Raw genomic sequence first — 13,816 nt, forward strand, 5'->3', positions numbered from 1 at the left:
CCACTAGACAGAGTCGCATTGCATGCATCAATTTTTGCACAGAGATCAAACTTCATTTTTTTTTCATTCTATATTCCTCACAGAGGCAAGAAGAAGAAGGGTGCCAAACCAGGAGACAAGGATAAGGATAGCACCAAGGGAGGACCAAGTGGAACCGCCCAGGCTAAGAAGGGACAGGATGGCAAGGTAGCCATGTCCTCCAGCCAGGCAACCATCAGGAAGGGGCCCCCTGACCCAACAGCTCCATCAGACCACGCCTTGAAAGGGGTGCAGTCCGTTGCCACGGATAGACCAGAGTCACATGGTACAGCAGGCAGTGATCAGCCCCAAGATGAGGGAACAAAGTAAGTGAATGTTGATGAAGATAGTCGTGGAGGTGGTGGTGGTGGTGGTGGTGGTGGTGGTGATGATGATGAGGATGATGATGATGGTGGTGGTGGTTATTGTGGTGATGCTGATGATGATGATGGTGGTGGTGGTGATGGTGGCATACCTGCCAACCCTTCCGAATAATCTGTAAATTTCAGTTTTTCTGGATTTTTTTCTGGACACCAAAATCTGGAATATTTTTTGGGGTTGCTTAAGCCAAATTAAGCTTGTTTTATCATGTGCCGCGATGTGAGAGTTCACGTATTGCGTGCGTTAAAGGGCTGCATGATTGAGCAGCGAATTTGTATTTGCTTTTTTACACAGATTTACTGTGTATTGCCAGTTACACTGCCGCTGCATGTGCGAACGTCTGTTAAGGGTACAGATTTCTTATTTTCAAAGACATACCGTGCTAAAAATTCTTAATTCTCATTTTCAAATGTTGGCAGGTATGTTACTGATGGTGGTGGTCTGGTGATTATTGTGGTGATGATAATGTTGATGATTGTGAAAATGATGGTGATGATGACGATGATGATGATGAGGAGGAGAAAAATGATGATGATGATGACAATGATACTGATGATATGAGGTTTATGATGACATGTGAGGATAAAGATGGTGATGGCAATAATTTTCCGATGATGATCACTTTTGTGATGACAAAATGTATTGATAATCGGGTCAAAGTTATCATGAAGTTGCTTTGCTGGTTATCTCCTTCATTAGGAAAAAGAAGAAGGAGAAGGGCCGTCCCATTTCCAATGAGGTGGCGGTAGAGCCTGAGGTTGAAAGAGACCCTGCTAAGGAAGCTGAGATGTATCTGACTTGTCGCTTCAAGGCCTTTGAGCATGGCATGAAGGACATTGACAAGATGCTGGCACGATGGGAAAGGACCACAGGTGAGTTGTTTAATACAGCGATGGAATTAAAATTGAATGAAAGGAATTATTTACATTATCATAGATCTAAGTTATTGAAGAAATAAGAAAATTCCTGCTGATAATAGAATTCAAAGATTGTTATTAACATGTACAAAGAAGACATGAAGTCGTCCGAACTACTTTTAAATTGTTTAGAATGGTGTGGAAGTTAAGTGGAATGAAAGGAAATAATATAGCATAAAGATTCTTTTTACAGGAACTTATATGAAATAGGAGGGAATAGGAATGGAATAAAAAGGAATGGGGTTGAAATAAATAGAATGGATTTTTAATCAAATTAGATAGAATGAAATGGAAGTAGAGGTTGAAAATGGAAAGGAAAATTTGAATTGCTAGGAAAAGAATGGAAAGGGTATGGGTGGAATGAAATTGAATTGAGAATGAGAGAGAGTACAAAGTGCTGCATCTAAAAGAGATTTTATATTTGGAACTCAAAGATAGAAACAAATAGCACATGGCAATTACTATTCACATATTGAATTTACATAATGAAGCTTAATATTTATGAGCAACTTCATTTTATAAAATGGAAGCCAATTAGAAACAAATCTCCAATCTCATTCATTCTCCACATTCCTTCATGCACCCTCAGGTCAGATTGTCCCAGACGCATCTGGTGATGACCTGGAAGCAGAAGAGACCCCTGCCCATCCTCCTTCAGGCAGGAAGGGCAAGACCAAAGCAGAGAAGGAGAAAGAGAAGGAGCGAGAGAGGGAACGACAGGAGAGGGAGAGGCTTGAGAGGGAGAAGGCCGAAAAGGTAAGGGTTTCTTGTTTGCCCTTTTAAAATCTGTTTCTGTTATGGTATTACTAAGCATGAAATAAATCTTGACAAAGGCAAATGTCAATACACATTGAAATGTATCATACAGTACTTTATGATATAAAGGGTCACAATAATCAGCTAATATGGTTTTCATCTGTTTTATACAAACAACTTTTTGGGTGCTCATCACCACATTTTCAAAAATCTGTTGCAGCAGGAAAAAAAAATCTAAAAAATATTCTCATGCATAGGAGTTGAACTGTTAGTGTATGAATAAACAATGTTGTATGTGTGTAGACAAATATTGCTGTGCAAGTATGGGTAGGTCCAAATTTATATGGAACTTATAACAGACTTGACATAGGGAAATGGCAGTTATTTGCATGTATGTTATCCAGTTGTCTTAATTTGACGGGCATTTGCTAAAGAATAAGAAGAATGCACTAGACAATTAACTTGTTAAACCAGAGCTTTCAGGGGCCTTTAATATTAAAACACTGTCTGCTGATAAGATAATCCCTGATAATCCCTGCCATTGTTTACTTTGACATCGATCCTCTTACTTAGGCTGCAGCCGAGTCTGGAGAACAAGGAGAGACCAAGGAGGGTGAAGGAGAAGGCAAGGAAGGAGAGGAGAAGGAGCAGCTCGGAGTACCTAACATCGTCATCGATGCCAGCGAGCCTGATGACATGATGGGTCAGAAGGTCCTAGATATTGGACAGTTGCCATCCTGCCAGGAGGTGAGATGGGTTTGATATTTTGAGGATTGCTAGAGATAAGTTATGGTTTGACTTTGGCAGTTTCCTTGATGCCTGGAGCAACTATTAAAAGTTTATCATTGAATTATCAAAAGAGAAAAATAAAAGGAAGCAAAAATACATGCTATTAAGTTTCCATTGAAATGCTAGTAAAGTATCACTGGCAGATTCAAAGATTAAATACTGATTAATTAAGCCTGTTAGCGATCCTTGTCATTGATGGATAAAAATGATGTACAATAATCAAACATGCACATTTTCATATAAAAAATACACTTTAATGACTACAGTCATTTAATGTGTATCTGTGCCATACGGAGTCAAAGAAATAGTTATAACTAGTTGCAAATAGGGGTTCAGAATAAACTTTAATGAATTTCACAAAACTCTTTGGTTCCAGGTCTTGGATGGTCTTGGTCTAGGACCTAGTGGTCCACCCATCCCACCTCCAGCATCATTTTCAGTCATCCCCTACCCTGTCAAGCGGAAGCCACCCCTTGGCTTCGACCCTATGGGGCACTACTACTTTGTGGCCAATGGACCCGATGATCCGTGAGTATCCATTGAGTGATTTCAAGTTGGGTGTTAGTGTTAGTGTTTAGAGCATTCGAGAGCTCTTAAATCGAGCGAAAAATTTGCTGATGAAACTAAGAGCCCGATACCGATATCAAAATCGATAGCTTAACACCAGCCGTGACGTCATCACATTCTTGATTTCATGACGATGATTTTAAAATAGTACATCAAAACTAAAGATATCATGAAAAGTACAGAATAAATTTACACCTATTCTTCTTGTCTTACAAAAGAATATATATTACCTGATTCACATATTTTAATTTGATCGTCAGACAATAAATTGGCGTCCTTCATGCGCTGACTGTGTGCGGGTACAACACTAATACCGAACTGGAAATCAACATTTGCTTAATCCCTAGGGGCTAGTGTTAGTGAATAGGACATTTGTACGTAAAATATGAACACCAGCCACAAAGGTTGGTTCAGCAGATGACAATTTTGCAAAATCGATAACACTAGCTACCGGAAGTTGAGGATATTCAGAGGTCAAAGCCTTAACACCAGCTGATTTCCATTTCAGTGTTTAGGCTGGTGTTAGTGTTTATTAAACACTAACACCAGCATTAAACACCCAACTTGAAATCACTCATTGTTACCTTTACAAATCTTAACGATTCTAACATAATGCTTGTCTCATATGAGAGTAAATGTGAGTTTGGTTGTTCAGTGAATTTGAGTCCCAATAATATTTCATTAACTAGTTATCATTATGCTAGTCCAAACAATCCATCTACTGCATGATAAGCAAATAACGGTAGCTTTGTCACTTTCTCTCAATTGATGTATATTTTCATTTTCATTGCAGAAACTCTTTGAGATTAGATTTATTTTCAATGTTCAATGACACCTGTTCATATGTTTCATCTGTACATGGTTTAGTAATATTGGACAAGAAGAGAAACCCAAAGAACTTGATGGAGATCTAGAGGCTGGCACACCAGACAAAGGAAACACCAAGGTAAGAATAGTAGTAATAATAATAATAATAACATTTCATTTTTAAAGCGCCTTTTCATCAGATACAAAGCGCATAAAAAGAAAGTACTTACAAACAAATCAAAAGAAAATTTTCATACGAAGCTTACATTGATATAAAAAAAAGAGGAATATTAAGAGAAATTAGAAAAGATGTATTTTCAGACACCTCTTGAAAGCTGCAAGAGTATGGAAATCCTTTAGAACAGGGGGTAAAAGAGTTCCAGGTTTTGGGGTCCGTACCCGAAGCTGTATATACCATATCAAAAAAATATGAATATGAATAATAGTAACAAATTATAAAGCACTTAATACTAATGTTTCTAAGCACTGCACAATCATTACCCTGGCATTAGCCGACCTACCCTGATAAGGCACTTTGGCAAATGCCTTCTTATCGGGTACCTATCAATGCCTCATAATGTCACTTCAGTCAATAGGAACTGTCTTTTGTATACCCCATTACATGTTTCAGAGTGCAATAGGCCATTTTCATAATGTAACCAAATCCTTGATAGCAATGATTTAATTCACCTGTTACAAATAATTGTATTTCAATAGTCAGAATGCAAATTGCATATATATTATGTGTTGTCCTACCAGGCAAAAATTAATATGTGCAATTCGAATTCTGACTATTGATATACATTTATATTCATTACAGGTGAATGGATTGATTTGTTTCAAGGTGATTCACAAAGACATATGCATCAATTTGGTTATATTACAAAAATGATCTTTAATTCCCACATTACCACAAAAATGAAACATTCTTCAATATGAAAAGTACCTTCCCTTATACTCCTCCAGGATGACTTCTCTACCCCTACCGGTAGAAAGGGAGGCAAGGACAAGCTCAGGCCTGGCGCTGAGAGCACTGGGTCACGCCGCCGCTCAGCCAAGGGTTCTCGTAACCGCAAAGGGTCGGTCAGCGTCGCCTCTCCGCCCCCAGGAACCACCACACCAGGGTCAGACTTTGATGGCCAGAGCAGTACCACAGGAGATATGAACCTACATGACTCCAAGAATGTCAGGTGAGGCCATATGGTTCATTTGAACAATGTTTTAGTCTGAGATTATCTTCGCCTGGCAGATCAGAAACACTTTCCAACAGGACAGTATTCTCAGAATTAATGAGATTTGCTTCATATGTGTTTTTAACTAAATCAATATACCATACTCTCAATTGTATATGCTGGCTTTCTACATCATACATGTATGTATCAATTTTCTTTATGATATTTTGTCATTTTCATAAAAACATTTCCTAGATAATGTACAGAAGCCATACTTGGAAGACCTTTGGGATATCTATAATAATAATACGCTAAGGCTCCGCGGGGGGCGCGACGTCTCCGCGAGCCTTTGTATTCTATTGTTTTTTAATGAGATCGCCGACCGAAGTTGGTGCAGCTATCTCCTCCTGAACCCTCCCCTCGGGGTACCCGTGCCCGGTGCCATCGTCCGCGGGAGAGTCTACTCTGTGGAATTGGCTATACTCCGCCCGAGGTCCTCCTCCGTGTCGACGTCCAGGGCGAAAACAGACGCGATATGCATAATGCAGGATATGCGTGACGACAGAGATACCTCATGGATATTCAACATTACATCCGTAGACACACGACCGATGACTATCCGTATAAAATTGTATACACAAAAATCGGTCGTAAAAAAACTCGAACCATATTCCATACCTTACCTGGCTTACCATGTCGCACGCAAGTACGCCAAAACACGTACATTTTCGCAGTTGCGAGATCGAGACGGAGCGTAGGGCTCGAGTTTTTGGCGGTCGATTTTGTTTTGGTAGAAGCTGAATCTAGACCATGAACCACTAAACATCGCGAAACTGCAATCAATTTCCATCACGAATTCACGATTGCTGCAATATTATAAAGTTTCCATAAATAGAGGTATGAAATTAAAGCCTATTTTGTGATGTTCTCGCCATGTTTACGTAATTTTGATAATCATTTCTTCAAAGTAAAGAAAATCAGACAAAATCACCGTAACTGACATGCATACAATACAGTGCATTGCCACTGTGTAGTGTGCTGCTGCTGCTGCTGCTGCTGCTACTACTACTGCTACTACTACTGCTGCTGCTGCTGCTCGTAGTGAGATGAGCTGAGTTGCAGTTAACTCCAGGAAGCTCCAATACCGGCAGCGCAGGCGTTCTGACGCCTGCGGCGCCGGTGTTGAAGTTTCCTGGAGTTGCGCTGCAGTTATGCAGCAGTGTGTGAGTTGAATTCGAGTCGAAGAGATTTGACACTTTGAAATTGTTATCTGTTGGTTTGCATCATTATTGCCGCGATTTCAATATAGTTTCGTGAATAGATTTACGAAACCTGAGCTTAGAATTAGTAAAAGTATTACTAGACTCTAATGTAGCTACGTTTTTAAAAGACTGTTTGATTTTCTTGTGAAAATTTTACTTTGAAAAATGATTATCGGAATTCATGGCCAGAAATAATGACTATCTAGGGTCTATTATGTTACAGTTCTTGCATCAAATCAATGCATGAAAATTAAGTTATTGAACTAGAAAAAGGGGTTTCTTTTTTAATAGGCAATTATGAAGCAGGAAGCCCGAAACATTAGCCTACTAAACAAATCTCAACAAACTGTAGGCTTATCCTTTGATGAATTAATGAAAACGTAGCCCCAGAAAAAAGAGCCCCCGAAAGTTGAAAAAGTAGCCCCACCGAAAATTTACAAAAAATTTGAAATGGAGCCCCCGAAATGAAAAACTTAGTTTTTTGCCTGTTCCAGTGGCTGAAAGAATAACTACCGGTACAGTTGGATTGTTTTTTTATTTGATATAAGGCCAAATTAAAAAAAAAACATGCTTATAGCGTCCTGTTTTTTCAAAAAATGGGAAGGAGGAGGCCCTTTTTTTTTCTTTCAAAATGGCCGCTCCGTACATTTTTCCTGACATTCGGGCTATTTTTAAAGATGGCGGCCGACAATTTTTTTTTTTTTTTTTTAAATCAGAAATACATTTTAGCAGTGCTTTTCATGTTTTTTTTCTTTCAAAAAAAAAAAAATAAATAAATAAAAAAAAAAATAGGAGGCGGCCCCCAAAAAGGAAGTGGGCGGGGATGCTGTTTTTTTCTTTCATAAAATTTTTTTTTTTTTTTAAATTAAAAAAATTTCAAAAAAAAAAAAAAAGAGGAGGCGGCCCCCAAAAAGGAAGCGGGCGGGGACGCTTAACATGTATATTTTTTAATGGCCTGAATGGCAAAGAAAGTTCTTGGTGGTTTTAATTTAGACAGTCTCTATACTATTTACACCCCCCGCCCCCCTCTAGAATCCCGCGGATTTCCGCGGGTCCTGCTAGTATTGAATAATAGCGTTTAAGAATACACATCAAGGAAAGTTTATTGAGTAAAGACTACCTAGGGGAAACAGAAAAGCTGTCTTTGGAGACAATAATATGATAGGTGAAAATAATGTAGTATATAGGTGATTTTTATAAAAGCAGATCTGAATGTACCCATCTTGGTAAAGATATATGCCAACAACTATTAAGATAGATTAAATGATGTAACCCTCAAAATATTCTTCCGATCCAGACTCTCCATCTTCAGATGGACCGTACCAGCCGAGGGAGAGGTCACCCTCAAGCTACGCTTCCAGTCTGACGAACTAGGCCAGTTTGACCAGACGCTCAACTATGAGATCGTTGGCACCAGGAGGCGCTATCAACTCTTTTGCAGGGGTGTCTGTTCCTTCCCCAACATCAGCAGAGAACCAAGGTAAGAACAGCTAGGGCCCCATTTCACAAACTTGTCATTAGTGACAAATGACAGTCTTTGTTATAAGCTACTGAAATCCCTGCTTCTGATTGGTTGTCAGCAGATTTGTCACTGATTTTTGTAATTTGTCATTGAAAAAAGGCTTTGTGAAACCGGTCCCTGATTTGAAGGGTTGAAGGCACTGTTTGGAGAAGAAAAAAAAAAACAGAAACATTTGCATATCTTGAACTTGCAGCAGATTATTCATGTATTTTGCTTATAGAGAAAACAATAATTAAGAGATGCCGTAAAGTGTGTGTGCAGCGCTTTGTAACCGCAAGGAAAAGGCGATATATCAAATATCTTTTGGATTGGATTGGATGGGATAAAAAATGCTATTTAGATGTTTACCTCTGGAATAATTTTGTTGGTGATACTTGCGTTTCTGTCCCATAGGAAATCCATTATTCTTCATTTGAGTTAGGCCCTTAATCGGCCTAACAAAAAGCAAGATGGGAAGGGAAACGTGGGGAAATATTTCAATAATAATATGAATACATTCATCATGATACTATGAAGTCTTCCCAAGTCTGCATTATCAAGCTTTTTTATGTCTTTACAAAATGTATTCATTCTTGAAGTTGCTGTCTACATGCATATCTACATTGCCTACTATCTCCAAGAGGTGAACAGGAACACGCTATATTTCGTTAATACACTATAGTTTGTTTATTGTGACTATTTCTACTGTGTACGTGGTTTTAACCTGTCCATATTACCCCACCAGGATTGTGTTTCCCCACCGCAAGAAGAGCAAGAAGGCAGATGAGATAGTCCACAAGAAGTACATTCTGAGTACCGAGATCCTTCAGATGGGACCTCTGCTGGCGGGTAAGACCAGGGACCGTTACAAGGAGGGCAAGTACCCTGAGAACATGGAGAAACTGACCATCAGCAACACGTCCCCGCTGGAGGCTGAGATGACCTTCTGCTTCCAGCACGATGGTAACGGAGCGACCTTCTTGCTCGATCCTCCCAACATGGTGCTCAAGCCCAGCCAGACACAGGTAGGTATCCTCTGTGAATGTTTCATCATACTTGTGTCGTGATAAACTATGACTGGTCGTAATGTATCTTGTTGTATGCTTGTAAAAATGAGATTTGCATTTTCCATGTTTTTCTGACGATGGAGTCGAGTTGTGAATTTGAATAATAGACCTTCATACTACCTTATTCTTACGGAGACCCAATATTTGCTTTAATTAGCGACATATTACATCAAAGGTTTAGTTGGTTAGGGCTTGGGTTGCCATTGGGTTTTAGGTTTGATATAGTTTCATATGTGAATAAATCCTAAACAGGTTCTTTTCCTTTTTTTCTCTCTCTCTCTCATTTATTTTGATAAAGTCTCTGACAACTGCAAGAACTGCCGTACTCTTTTAATAGATCATTTTTAACCCAAACTCCATTTTTATCCATGTCCATAGGAATTGACAATGTGGGCGTACCCCAAGAACCAGGGTTACTTTGAGGATACCATAGTATGCTGTATCAAGGAGAATCCAGAACCTGTCCAATTCAAGATCGCTTGCTATGGAGTCAGACCAGAGGTAGAACTTGATAAGAAGCAACTCCACTTTGAGAAGGTGCTGCTCCACAGGTAAGTCAAAGCGTCTGCCTGTCAAACCAAAGATCTCAGGTTTGATTCCAGCCCAGATAGATGACTGAAGCCTGCGTTGTGTGTTAATGTGCCCCTCCCCTTGTTTTATAGACGCAGGCTATATTAAGTCGAAAACACTCCATCCCTCGGATAGGACGTTAAATGGAGATCCTATGTAGAGGAGAGTCACCACCTGTGCACGTTAAGAACCCACTGCACTATTTGTATAAGAGTAGGGGGAAACCCCGGTGTAATGGTCCACCTGCACACCCCCAATCAGTTACACCGGTGGGAGGGACCAGAGGGTTACAGTGATTCAGTTCGCTTTTTGCCTCCCAGGCACAGGTGACGCCAAATACTTAATGATAATAATAATGACCATTTACAAAGTGGGGCAGGCAATTGTTTAGTCACTGTGATCTGGAAAGTTTTCTTCAGCAAATTATTCAAAGTTGTCTTTGACAATTAATCTGTCCCCGGACATCTGCTTTCTCCTGTGAAATAAGAACAAGTTTAAACTTGACTCTGCAAAAGAAAGAAAAAATGCATCTATAACCGTATGTCAAAATAATACGTTCATTTTTCATTTTAAAGTTCCTCTCAAGTTAGTTATAGTGTTCATACCCTTTTCTGTTTCCTTTTATTATTAATATGTTTGCTTTATATGCAGTTTGCCTGCCCTAATATCATTGTGAATGGAACATTCCAATTTTGTTTTTTCTGCCTGTTAACTTATGTAGACCTCCATTGCTTTTAACCTGCATCCAAGCAAGTTAAGTCCAGGATGAAAGAGATTTAAAAACTAACTTTTTCATTAGATGCTGCTTAAGAAAGAAAGATTACAGAGAGTCCTTTTCAGCACTCCCCAATCCTCCCCCTCTCTCACATGGTACAACCACAAGCCTACTGTATTAACTTTCTCATGTTTATAACCCTAAAGGAAAGACACCAAGACCATCTACCTTCGTAACAGCACCCTGCTTCCTGTGGCATGGAGGGTCAGTGGCCTGGAGTCTCTTGGTGATGACTTCTCAGTCAGCACCGATAGTGGTGTCATCGAACCTAAATCTGAGTTTGCCCTCAATGCTCACTTCAGGGCCATGAAACCAGTCAACACTAAGAAGATGATCCGTCTTGAGGTACGCAACAAACTTATAAACTGAGATGCTAAATTGAAGAGACTTGAGCAGGAATTTGATGTATTCATCATTTGGAAACCATTTTCAACCTCTACTTCCATTTCATTCTATCTAATTTGATTCAAAATACATTCTTCATTGTAAACTTTTACTAATTGGACAGCGATTTGTGATCTTAGAGCAAGTTTTGTTATTAAGATTACGTGCAAGTTAAGGTTGTGCTATTGATGGTGATGGGTATTCAGTAAGGAAAAGTTTCAAGCAAAAACCAAGAATGAGAAGAAGAGAGATGGTTAGATTCACTGTTTATTGTAGGGGACTCTATACTGTCTATACAGCTCTATACATTTTTTAAATTTTTTAAATTCAAATCTCAAATAGTGTGCATCTGCCAAAATGCATTACATTTGATATCACTTAGCTTGCAAGTCATTGTTTGTTGCAGATTTCTTCAATGTTTTGCAGAAATTGTTCTCAGAAAATCATTAACATACAGAATAGATATGAGTATGCCTCAAACTTTTGGCAAATGGAACGGTATAAGCACAGATAATATAGGGTTTTCATGTGGCAACTAGTTGACTCTTTCAAAAAGAAAAAAAAAAGATAAATAAGAAAAAAGATTGTCACGCATGTCTTCACTTCATGGTAATCAAGTGCAGATCTGTAGAAATTGTACTAGATAGTATCATGTTGTGTTATTTTTGTTTACTTCTTGTTGCTTTGTTTGGTTGCCAACTTCTGTAACGATCAGATGACCTTTGACTTCTAAAGACACTGTATGCTCCTTCTCTCCTTCTCAAGGTCTCTGACGTGGAGAACATCATGGGTCTCCTGCAGACAGAGAACATCCAGGTCCTGGCGGAGGCCTATGACGTGGCCCTGGACATGAGCTTCCCCAAGGGAGCCGACGGAGGTCTGGACTTTGGCGTCATCCGAGTCATGGACGAGACCAAGCAGACATGCTCTCTCAAGAACAAGGGCCGTTACGAGATTGCATTCAGGTAGAGTAGACACGATAGCGGGGGTTCACAAAGTAAACAAGTCCTCTCCCCTAGGAAAGCATTAAGTACATGATTCTAACCAGCAAAGTAAATAACAAAAGCAGAGAGAATTACATTAACAAATATGAAGAATGGAGAAGCTACCCACTGATTAATTCTCTAGACAATTACGGACCTTTCCAAAATGTGAAGCAAGCAAAGCACATACATAATACAGTACAAAGGAAAAGAATAAAGAAAACTTTATGATAAAACTATATATATACTGACTAATTCCATACTTGCTAGAGCCATGCAGTCATCAGAGGTCCTATATACTTATGCTTATGTTTTCTTCACCCTTTCTTCTCATCAGCTTTATCTTGGAGGCAACTGCTACCAGCGGTGAGGAGATCATCAACCTATTCTCTGTGATCCCAGCCAAGGGAGTCCTGGTCCCTAACGATAGACCGACTCAGGTCCAGGTCATCTTCAAGTCTAGGAAGGAGATCACCATCAAGGACCAGCCGATCCTGAAGTGCCAGGTATGATGTCTTCCAGCTATCCAATCAACTTTGCAAAGGCTTGAAATATGGTTTATCTTTGCTTTGAAACTCCCACTGTGTCACGCTTGAATTTCTACTGATTTTCTTTAGTTACAGTGAAACCTGTATATGAAGACCACTCAAGGGACACAAGAAAAGTAGTCTTTATCTACAGATTCCTTCAGTACATGATAAATGTTCAATCAAGTTCAATGATAAACCAATTTCATGGGAAACAAAAAATGTGGTCTCCATAGACAGGTAGTTGCTAAAGCAGGTTTGACTGTAATACATATCCAATCTGTCCTGGGGTCTTCCTTATTTCTTAAAATCAACTTGAAAAATGCTCGTGGATACTAGAAAAAAGTTATAAATTAAGTTGAAATTCAATATATCCTGCAAGTGGACTTAATTATTTTGTTAAGATTCTTTAACAAATTTTTTTTTTTTTAGTTTTTATGGATTGGGGATTTAATACTTGAGATGGTGGTATGCATGTGCACAGGATATATATTTTTTTAGCTGTAACTTCCTTGATAAGAGCACTGCTGTCTACTACAGGTCATCGAATCGGGTTTGAGAGATTATAGTAATTATTTGTTGTTGTTGTTTGATCTGTCTTCTTCAAGACTAACATTGAAAAATAACGTAGCTAATGCTGCTCAAATTCTGCCGTAGGTGATTGAGCCCAACCTGAAAGACGGTGGAGAGACCATCGCAAGCATCCCGGTCAAGCTCAGTGTCCGATCCATCTTCAGCAAGTATAACGTCTACCCCATCAACGATATCAACTTTGGGGCTGTCCTTGTCAATCAGCGTAAGCCACGCACCTTCCAGATCGAGAACAAGGGAGAGTTTGACTTCAAGTACACCGTCAACCGCATGGTACGCGACATGCCCATTCAGCCGGCCATGTTGCGAGGAAGAGCGTAAGAGATTCTCCTTTCTTTTGCTTTACAACTTGAATTTTGTCAAGTATTTCTCTGCTTTGGTCCATGATTCTCAAAGTCATATTTGTAGTTGAAATTTCAGAGAGACTTTCTGTCCTTTTGCTTTACAATTCTTGTTTTTCATACGTTTTCTTCCAGGCTCCATCCAGGGTTTGTTTATGCCCAATCTGTAGTTACGAATCCTTAATGGAATTCTCTTTGGAACTCTTGTTTTCCAAAGACTTTTTCTTCTTTGCTTCCAAATTTATTTCACAAGTAGTTCTTCTTCTTTTAGCAGAGTTAGTTTACTTGGGAGCTAGATTCTTTGGTGTTAGCCTTTTCAGCTTTTTCAAAATTGTCAGGTACTCTAAATTTGTATTTCCCCCCTCTTTCTTCTTATTCCTGTCTGTTTGTCTGTCTGTCTCTTTCAGG

At 39.2% G+C, this 13,816-nt stretch overlaps 1 protein-coding gene across 1 annotated transcript in view; it reads left to right on the plus strand.

The window, feature by feature from the left end:
- The window catches only part of LOC576233 (hydrocephalus-inducing protein homolog), an 87,848-nt gene that overhangs the window by 38,761 nt on the left and 35,271 nt on the right, over nt 1-13,816 (plus strand). The window contains exons 45-58 of the mRNA XM_030975710.1: nt 84-344; nt 1,099-1,271; nt 1,906-2,072; nt 2,646-2,819; nt 3,238-3,389; nt 4,296-4,374; nt 5,202-5,425; nt 7,967-8,149; nt 8,916-9,195; nt 9,616-9,788; nt 10,729-10,927; nt 11,732-11,931; nt 12,287-12,455; nt 13,134-13,384. Coding sequence (XP_030831570.1) covers nt 84-344; nt 1,099-1,271; nt 1,906-2,072; nt 2,646-2,819; nt 3,238-3,389; nt 4,296-4,374; nt 5,202-5,425; nt 7,967-8,149; nt 8,916-9,195; nt 9,616-9,788; nt 10,729-10,927; nt 11,732-11,931; nt 12,287-12,455; nt 13,134-13,384 — 2,685 coding nt within the window. The remainder of the gene's footprint in view (nt 1-83; nt 345-1,098; nt 1,272-1,905; nt 2,073-2,645; nt 2,820-3,237; nt 3,390-4,295; nt 4,375-5,201; nt 5,426-7,966; nt 8,150-8,915; nt 9,196-9,615; nt 9,789-10,728; nt 10,928-11,731; nt 11,932-12,286; nt 12,456-13,133; nt 13,385-13,816) is intronic.

The sequence above is a fragment of the Strongylocentrotus purpuratus genome, unplaced genomic scaffold (genome assembly GCF_000002235.5).
Source record: "Strongylocentrotus purpuratus isolate Spur 01 unplaced genomic scaffold, Spur_5.0 spur5_scaffold_8, whole genome shotgun sequence".
NCBI lineage: Eukaryota > Metazoa > Echinodermata > Echinoidea > Camarodonta > Strongylocentrotidae > Strongylocentrotus > Strongylocentrotus purpuratus.